This window comes from Bombus impatiens, unplaced genomic scaffold (genome assembly GCF_000188095.3).
Source record: "Bombus impatiens unplaced genomic scaffold, BIMP_2.2 scf_0418, whole genome shotgun sequence".
NCBI classification, from domain to species: Eukaryota; Metazoa; Arthropoda; class Insecta; order Hymenoptera; family Apidae; genus Bombus; species Bombus impatiens.
In genome coordinates, this window is record NT_176837.1 from 2563318 (window position 1) to 2572598 (window position 9281).

A 9281-nucleotide genomic window follows, 5' to 3' on the forward strand; every position below is an offset into this window, starting at 1 on the left:
TTGAGAAGCTGCATTTATTCAGCTTCCCCGGTTGGCTCCGACGTTCCCAAATAGCTATTCATATTTCGGGAAGTATATTTAAGCGGGAAAAAATGTTTAAGCGCGACGCAATTCCTTCGTTATTAAATAGACTCGCAGAATGCAAGAGAGACAATAAAGCATTTTTATTACAGTGTTTTTTCCTCTTCCTATTTTCGTCTCCGCTTGCATGTCCATCCGTGTCGAATCGATTGACATATAGAACAAAATTATTTTTCAATTTTTCGCATCGAAAATACTTTTCGATGACAAATTCAAATTCCACGAGAAAAACGTATGTCACGTGTGTAGTCGATTCCGCTTATCACTTGTCAGGTTATATCAAAATTTTCTATCGAATCATGGTTAAATCATTTACAAAGATGTAAAAAATGACATAAAAAGAGCTTCAGAATGATCCTTTAATCTTATAAACTAAATTATCGTGAAATATTGTCCTGATATTAATGCTAGTTAAAAATGAGTTGACTTAATTTGCTTGAGATACAATATCTACAAATTCGGTAAAATCGTGTTAAATTGTCAAGTGAAAAATTAAAAGGCGCAAAAGTTGGAAAGTTAAAGTGCAAGAGTTAATAATTCATCGATAGAGAAGTAAATAAGAAGAAATCGAGGGAAAATGGCCGAGATTGAACCAACCGATGAAGATACTACGACCGAATACCTCGATGACACTACAGACATGGAGGTTACGGAGGATACAGAGGGTACAGAAGATACAGAGCGGGAAGGAAAAGACGAAGAAACCGTAACCGAGGAAGAAACAATAAAGGAAGAAGAGGACGAAGATGTCGTAGAATATGAAGATGCATCCACAAAAGTTAGAAAGAAACACGGGAAGAAGAAACTGAAAAGTTGGATGGAACGATGTATGAGAGAGAAATGGAAATGCGACGTGCCGCTTTGGCAACTTTACATGAAAACGTAAGAAATGCTGAAGCAGCCACGTATTTCTTATATGCTTAATGTTTCGTGTGACCAGTTTCACAATTTTCTCAGATTCGTAGAAGACTACAAGCAACGAGAGAAGGATGATATTTTTAAACATAGAAAGCCTGCTGATCTTCGAAAATTTCCTCGTGTTCAATCGTCGGAAGATCTGCCTACCCATTACAAGTGTTTACCACTTAACGTTTTCCAGTTGAAGGATCAATCGAAATTGCCTGACAAATTAGATCGATCGAAGATGATACGAATCTGGAAGAACATGCGTACAAACATACCTGTTAGTAAATAATCGAAGTGTAATTTATAACATGAATTACATAGAGATATTTGAGACAAATTGGGCATATTTTGTCAACGATAATTAGTAATGATCTTATGGGATGAAAATCAATTACAGTGGTCTTGCTCCAGGCAATTATATCACTCATGCAAGACTATTTTTATATATTTTTTATTAAAATCTTAATGTTCAAATTAGGTATTGTATCTTGAATTTTTATTTAAAATTACACTTCGTTTGCATATGTAGAGCATTCCCAAAATAACGAATAACTAAAAATAAATTATACAGAAATATTCCAATATAAAAAGATCCTCAATTACGAGTACTTCATCAGGTACACTTCTCCAAATCCGACACAGCGGTAGAGCCACAGATATCAAAGACCGATGACGATAGATGGCCAGGAATGTGGCCGTGCACGACGAGAGACATGGCAAAAGAATTGCTGGAGAGACGAAGGCAGAAGCGAATGAAACGAAAAGATTTGTTTCCCTGCGATCCGGACTATGTACGCGATGGTTTTCAAGATCCGAACAACGATTATTCCGATCGTAAGGAATTAGGTCATGCTCGAATCCCACAATCTTGTCCCCTATCAACCAAGGAGATGCTAGTCGATCGTGCTGCTGGTGAACAGCACGGTTTAGTAGACGGTGATTACATCATTTTCGAGTTACCCTCGAAAGCTCGGGGAACCAGGATCTACGCAGATGTATGTCTTCGGGGGTTGAAGGGTATGCATTTGCCAGAATTGGGAGTTCTACGAGCGCGCAAAAGGACGTGGAAGTTCTGCTTTTATCAGGCGATCGTTGCTCTTCTAGCTAAGACACAACTGAGGTATCTGTTGAACACATCTCATAAAGCTTAAAGTTTTTGGAGAATTTGCACTTTTGAGATTTAGGATCTTTTATTTTCTTTCCTATTAGATGAATCGTAGAATTGTATTATAAAAAGATTGAAAAGATTTATGTGAATGTCTGATTAATTTTTTGATAGAAGATTAATAACGTAAATTGTATTTGGAATAATTAGAGGTTTAGAGATTTCTTTTTTCTTTTTATTTTTGTTGGATGAAATTGGAAAGTTCTGTGCGAATATTTTATCAATCGATAAAAGATTCGTAATATGAAGTTTACATAGAATAATCAGAGGTATTTCTACGACAAGAGAAATATTATACAGTAGAACTGTTTCGTATAGAGTATTGTACCTTTAATCTTTCACGCATTAAATCACGTAAATTATAAATTGTCCCTCTATAACATGTAATGAATAGATGTATTTCTATAAGATACAAGTATGCCTGGAGCGCGAACATCGATTATGTGTACGATCACGCGTGGTTGCTGTACACCCACATGGGTATGATCAATATCAAGGACAAGCAAAGGCTAGACGATATCGTCGTGTACAACTACAAATACAGCATCGAAGTAAGATTGATTCAAGAATTAAACGACGTTCCAATCGTCACTGATATTCCATGGGATTACGAGGAAAGGAACATGCGACGAAAAATGATCCTGGAACGAAAGGAGCTGATGAACGTTAAACTGGAAATCGGTTCCGAGAAAATAACCGATGAACAAATAGCGCCAGTTCACAGAGGCATCAAGAGAGTGCAGGAGTGGTTCGACAAACTTAAAGTACGTTATCGTAACTGTATATTCCGCACCACTCGATTCTCCGTAGCATTTTGGAAAGACAATCTATTCTGGTACTTATACAATCCATATCGATGCGACGAATTCGGCTATTGGGACGATAACGGATATGCTTGCATCTTGAAGTTTTGCTCCAAAGAATCTCTTACAAGGCATCTGATGATTCTTTTATTAAGAGCTTACGTTTATACTACTCCAAAACCGAGCAAAGAGGAACCAGAAAAGAAACCAGAAACTGATACACCAGTAGCAGAAACCGAGCAACCAGTAACTGCAGAAGATCTTGAACCTACGGAACCATCGCTAACCATGGAACAGGCAGAAACTGCAACAGAATCGGGCGTTTCGGAAGAACCCAACGTTGAACGGCAAGCAAGTGGTCCGAACGAATCGGTTCGTACACAGCCATCAGGAATAAGTTATTGGAAGGAAGCGGGCGCTGCACAGCAACCAGAAACAGCCGAAGAAGAGGCAGAAGAAAAATTCTTCACGATCCAAATTTTCCACGTGTCCCATCTCTGCTGCCAAATTCACAATCTTAAATTGCTTCAACGAGGTGCACCAAAGCCACCTAAACGCTACGTGAAGAAGAAGACCATCGACGATTGTCCTTTCGATCCTCTAGACATGAGAGACCCGTGCACGATCGAGCAAGAGGAAGGTGACCTCAAGGAATCGATCGAAAAACCAACATGGCTGAAACTGTACAAGATCACTTGGACAAAATCACTAGCTGTTCCTCAGAAGAAAAAGGGCAGCAAGGAACTCGGTCTAGGGAAGATGCGCTGGCATCAATACGTCGTAGAAGAATCAAACAAATTATTTTCTTTATGGGGTGAGATTCATATCACGGATGGTATGTTCGAGAGAGAAAACCGCGGGATGCAAACGTACGCTTGTTACGTGGTTTGCGCTGGTATGACAAGAATTATGGCGCCTGAGTATTGGAGTTCGAAGACACTGGACGTGATTGTTATGTGCGGAGACAGATATTACACGCATAGCAAATTAGAAGCAGAATTTAAGTCCACAAAAAATGAGTATAGTCACGTGAATTGTTGGAACAGATATTTGATGAGTCATTTTAAGATCGGCGAGACGATGTTCGAAGCAAAGGTTCTGCCAGCGATTTGTGGTAGATTGTACGCGAAATCTGGCAAGTATTTATGGCAATCTTTAGAACAGATGTTCCTCAAGTATAAATTTGGTATTTTAACGTGCGAAAGCTCCTGTTTAGGCGTGTTTAAATTTTGTGGCGCTTATTATATGTGTGACGTTAACTCCTTGGGCCCGCCGTTGTTTCCGTACGGAGAGGGAGCAGTTTATCTGTTAAGAGCCACGTATTTTTTGAAATTCATCACGGTTCTAGTGTTGACGATCGGTTCACCGGAATGCAGTCAGTTTGCTCTGAACCCTATCGAAATATTGAAGGTCGTCGATGTAGGTCCTTCTGTGTTTCCTGTTGGAAGAGCTGAGAAGAAGGATAGAGCTAAAAGAGGTACCAAAGTCGAGTGCCCGTACGACGAGGAGAAGAAAAAACAGATGAAAAAGTGGAAGCATAAGAGAGCGGAAACCGCACGAACTATCGATAAATTGTGCTGTAAAGGTGGAGGATGATCGTTAGATTCTTGTTTAATTCCTTTTGTAAAATTTAAATTGTTCATATGTAATACCTACATGCAGTCTAGTTCGAACTCTACTTTAGCATTTTTTAGTCTCGTTTTAGTCTTTAGAATGTGACTTATTTCGATAAAGGTTTTTAGTTTTATTGAAGTCATTGTATTTATGTAATCTTCATTTGAGAAGATTAATAAAGGGATTATCATATGTTGTGAATATGTTAAATGAAATTTTTATAAATTAGTAATTTTATGTATTTACTAATTGAATGATAAATCATGGTAAATCAAATCTTCAATCGTTTTGTTATCATAGTGGACTGTAACGAAAAGATGTACTTCAAAAGATATTCCCAAGCTTCATTCAGCTTGTATTTAAGTATCTCATTGTAGCTTAGTACCTTTATTTATATCAAAATAAATCTACTCTATTCCATCGAATATTTGTTAAGTATCGAAACTTTCTAACCAAATCATTTTATCTATACTCTAAATTAAAAGATATAAAAAATCTGCAATAGTGATGGGAGGATTAGCTAAGCACTCGATCAACAATATCTTTATCGAATTCGAAGGAAATTACCAAGAGAGAAAAGGAAAAGATTCGTCGGTTTCGAATAAAAGGAAGAAAGAAAAGGTGAGAATCTTTCGAACAGAAGAGTGAAAATAAAAGAAACCGTGCTTAAGTCGATCGTCTTTACGTCTCAGTGTAGCAACGGCGCGGAACCTATTAAAGTTGTACCGCAAGAGAACGTCTTAGTTCTTGGTCGCCCTCGGGATTTATGTACTTACCCCGAACTTGGCTGGAACTTTCCTCTAGCGGCGAAACTTACTGTGACCAGGAAACGGCGCTACTACCGCACAGGGCTAACTGCTGTTTCACTTCTATCGCACAATACTAATAATATAATCGTCAAGGCACGTAGAACTAAATTCCAACTACAACGCCAGAGAAACTACTCAGCGATTCTAATCACTGATCCATAGTGTAACGTGGAAATCATGCTAGACACATTCCTGCGTAATTGATCACGGAATGAAGAAGCAGGGAATACTTCTTTAAAGAATCTAATTTTCCACCGTCGTTTAATCGGTTTCGAAAGTAGTGTTATTTGTAAAACTTATGCACACACACACAAAAAAAAGAAAATAAAGTAAATTGATAATTTTAAGACGGACATTAAGTCATCGTGTGTAAAATGGACATTAGTCGTCAAAGGTTTTTGATAATCTATCTCGATTATAAGATATTATTTTTATGATATAATTTTTTGATTATTAATTAAGATTCTTCATGATTTTTCCAGATATTAGAAGTTTCTATATCCACTGACAATCTACTTTGTTTCTAGAATATTCTTTTTACAATAGACTTTGCTGGAAGAATTTCTTTGGTATTGAATTTTTTCAGACACCGATATTCTTTTTGATTTTCCAAAGACTTTCGTATCTTAATCATTTTCTTGATCTTACTTTTAAATTTTGTTCATATCCTGAATCAATTCTAATGTTTCAATTCTCATGGAAATTGGTTCCATTACGAGATAGCTTTCTCTTAAATCATATTCTTCTTTCATTCTTCGATCATCGATACCTTTTCGTATCGTGTTATTCTCTTTACGAGCTCTCTAAAAATTTTACTTTCCAAAGCAAGAACAACCACTCAAGTGAAAATAAAATGCCATCTGACTTTCGTGACTTTCTTGAATCAATAATTTATTTCACTACCTATTATACACATCGATAGGCTATATGTACAAACATATTTACATCCTAATTCGGTATTTACACGTGTCCCTTGTGTAGGGGTCTGCAGGAAGAACCTGTATGTTTCGAATCTTTTCGACCGTCGGCGAAATAAAAAGAGAAAGGGAAACGAAAAGAAATAGGAAAAAAGTTTTACAATCGATATTTTGACTACGCCACTTCGAGATCCGAGCTGTCGGTGTCCTGTTCGTGTTGTTGCTGTTGCTGTTGCTGTCTGGTCAACGTCAAATGTTCGGCTACTTTGACCGCAGGCGTTGAAACGTTGTCATCGGCACGCTGGCGTTGCTCCAGTTGAAGTTTCCGCATACGTTCCTGTTCTTCCCGTTTCTGTTTACGCCACTTGGCACGTCGGTTCTTGAACCACACCTGGAATAGGAAATGTTTGATGAGGGTGGCTCATCGTGCCCTAGGCGGCCGCGTTTATTTTCTACGAGTTCTCAGACAGGGAAAACGATGTTTCCTTGCGTTATGAAAACGCTTGAAATGGAATCGAGGCGTGTAAGGTTTAAATACTTCCTTCCTTTTCAATTTCTCTTTTTAGGGGACGAGGTTACGTCTTTTTTTATTGTTAATGATTGTTTTATAATAGCTGAAAATATTTGATATTTCGTATTTCATCGATAGAGACCATTCTTGAAATATAGCGCATTTTCTGTGTATTAAGATCAATTACGATATTCACTGGTAAATTGGAATATGGTAGGTGGATGTTTTGTGGCGATTATTACATAAATTAATTTTCTGAATTGTTTAAACGTGGATTGTAAAGAAGCAGTATTGCAAGTATTAATGACGATGTTAAATAATTATGACTTTTAATATTCGAAAGCTACAGCTATGTAATAACAAATGTTAGTAAAATATTTATATCTGAAAATATATAATAATCTGACAATGACTTACTGTTATGAAACCGCAAGGAAAAATCTAATAAATATCTAACACAAGAAATTGGTTGATTGCTCAATTGATGTTTGGTTAACGATATACCAATACTATACGCAAAATGACGGTGGATTCTCCGGGAAAAAGTGTATTAAATAATTTAACGTAACGAAATAGTTTTTCTTTTAACAATACATTTATTATGAAGTTCCTGTTGAGATAATATGTATACCTATAGATTTTTGAAAGAGAAGGTGTTATATAATCGCCTTGTTTAAATAGTTTAAATCCTCTAATTATTTTGTACGATATATTAACATTCGTCGATTGATTACTATAATTACATTCCAGTCGAAGTGTTTCGTTCATTCCCCGGTATATTCGCCACCACTGTATCGTAAAATTACTAAACAGACCTCAATTTCAACCCATGGCAGGTAGAACGTTTAATTGATAACCTCGTTCACCTGCGAGTCAGTGTATCTCATCGAGAAGACTGTTAACGAGGCAAGGGAGCCATCGAAGATCAAAAGGCTTCATCCCACATTCGAAATCAGCATTTGTTCATCACGCTTGTCCGACTCGATTTAAACGAAACGCCTAACAATCGACCTCTCTCTCTCTCTCTTTCGTTCTTTCTATCTTTCTCTCTCGTTTGTTACCGATAGGATGCTTCATCGTTTCCAATATCGCACTGATCCTGGCTCTTAGCCGTTGAATTATACAATAATCACACACCTCAGTATTCTATCCGTTTCAAACGTATTTCCCTCCGATATTTCGTGATATTTATTTATGCAAAACATTCTTTCTCCGTATCGCGTGTATCAACTTGTTAAATTTTCCTCAATACCTCGATCTAAATACACGGTAGTTTTTATCAGTCGACGCATCGATAAAATTTCAATCTGAGATTATCCATCGAATTTCAAATTTCACTCAACTTTACACGAATACTTAGGTATCGGCGCTTTTACGTCTCTGCTTTTATAACATGTCCGTCGTTCGTGTTTCTGTATTCTGTTGATGCAATCACGAAGATAGGAAAAGACCGTCGCACGGGTAAACAATCGTGCTTCTTTCCAAACAGAGAGAGGACACAGCGTAGTGCTTTAGGGCCTTCGTTCTCTCGAGCTGTTTCAAGTCATTCCTTTATTTCCCCGTTCTCCTTCGTTTCCCTCGCCTTCGTTTTTTCTCTCTCATTTTGAAAGTCGTCTTTCTATTAATTCTGTACAAACACCAAAACTCTTGCCTCGATGCGGCAGGTGCGCTGCAGGTATATCTTGTTTCAAAGTCTTCGAAGACTCTCGAGACAAGAGGTTTCCTTTGGCAAAGCCGACGACGCGGGTGGTCTCTGTTGGTCTACGATAAGTGTGAATGACTTTGGGATTGTACGACTGTTCGAACAAATTGCACCGCCACGAGTAAAAGACATTCCTTGATTCTTCTCGTATTCCATTATCGTGTGATCGCGATAATTCTTGCGCGCCGAATTTATCTTTAGCATTGTTAGGCAAACTTTCGTGTTTAGAGATTTAGATAGGAAATTATTCGATCGAAATTCACTTCTTGAAAACCATTATTAGACAATAATTAGACAGCTGAGACTAAAGGCAATAATTAAAGAAATAGCATAGTGGTGTTTTAAACAAAATTATTATTTTTAACAATTAAGATTTTTATCTTTATTTTCAATGTCCATTAATATTCTTCGAGAAAGAAGATTTTCTTTGATTATTCATACATATATATGTCGGGTTATCATTAGGATTTAAGGCGCGTAATGATTCTTCGTTTGAATTAGCCATTGTTTTACGAAACAGAGAATATATTTACGCGAATAAACAAGATTTTACAAAATATTATGAATAATGAGTTTAATAAATGATAAGATTAACAAACGATAAGTTTAACTAATAATTAGATTAAAGAATAATACGTTTAACGAACAATAAAAGGAACGAATAATATGTCTTACGAATAATAAATTTAACGAATAATGAGATTAACGATTGATTTTAATTAACGCTATTAACAATGTTCCGGGGTTCAAACGAATCCACGATCAACGGGATA

At 36.9% G+C, this 9281-nt stretch overlaps 2 protein-coding genes across 2 annotated transcripts in view; one reads left to right on the forward strand and one right to left on the reverse strand.

The window, feature by feature from the left end:
- Window positions 1–376: 376 nt before the first annotated feature.
- LOC105680892 lies at window positions 377–4569 on the forward strand. Its single transcript, XM_024368345.2, has 4 exons — window positions 377–963; window positions 1039–1264; window positions 1605–2107; window positions 2562–4569. Exons 1-4 carry the CDS (start codon window positions 659–661, stop codon window positions 4549–4551), a joined length of 3024 nt encoding a protein of 1007 aa, XP_024224113.1. The 5' UTR covers window positions 377–658; the 3' UTR covers window positions 4552–4569.
- A 1690-nt stretch (window positions 4570–6259) lies between these two features.
- LOC100749448 (homeobox protein goosecoid) overlaps window positions 6260–9281 on the reverse strand; it is a 9112-nt gene continuing 6090 nt past the window's right edge. The window contains exon 3 of the mRNA XM_003490256.3: window positions 6260–6686. Coding sequence (XP_003490304.1) covers window positions 6471–6686 — 216 coding nt within the window. The 3' untranslated portion in view covers window positions 6260–6470. The remainder of the gene's footprint in view (window positions 6687–9281) is intronic.

What these genes read in the sequence shown, in the direction of transcription:
- LOC105680892 (XM_024368345.2), top strand. Translation starts at nt 659, where the DNA reads ATGGCCGAGATTGAACCAACCGATGAAGATACTACGACCGAATACCTC. An exon ending in ACATGCGTACAAACATACCT is followed by an intron (nt 1,265 to 1,604) that starts GTTAGTAAATAA and finishes GTACTTCATCAG; the next exon opens with GTACACTTCTCCAAATCCGA. An exon ending in CTAGCTAAGACACAACTGAG is followed by an intron (nt 2,108 to 2,561) that starts GTATCTGTTGAA and finishes TATTTCTATAAG; the next exon opens with ATACAAGTATGCCTGGAGCG.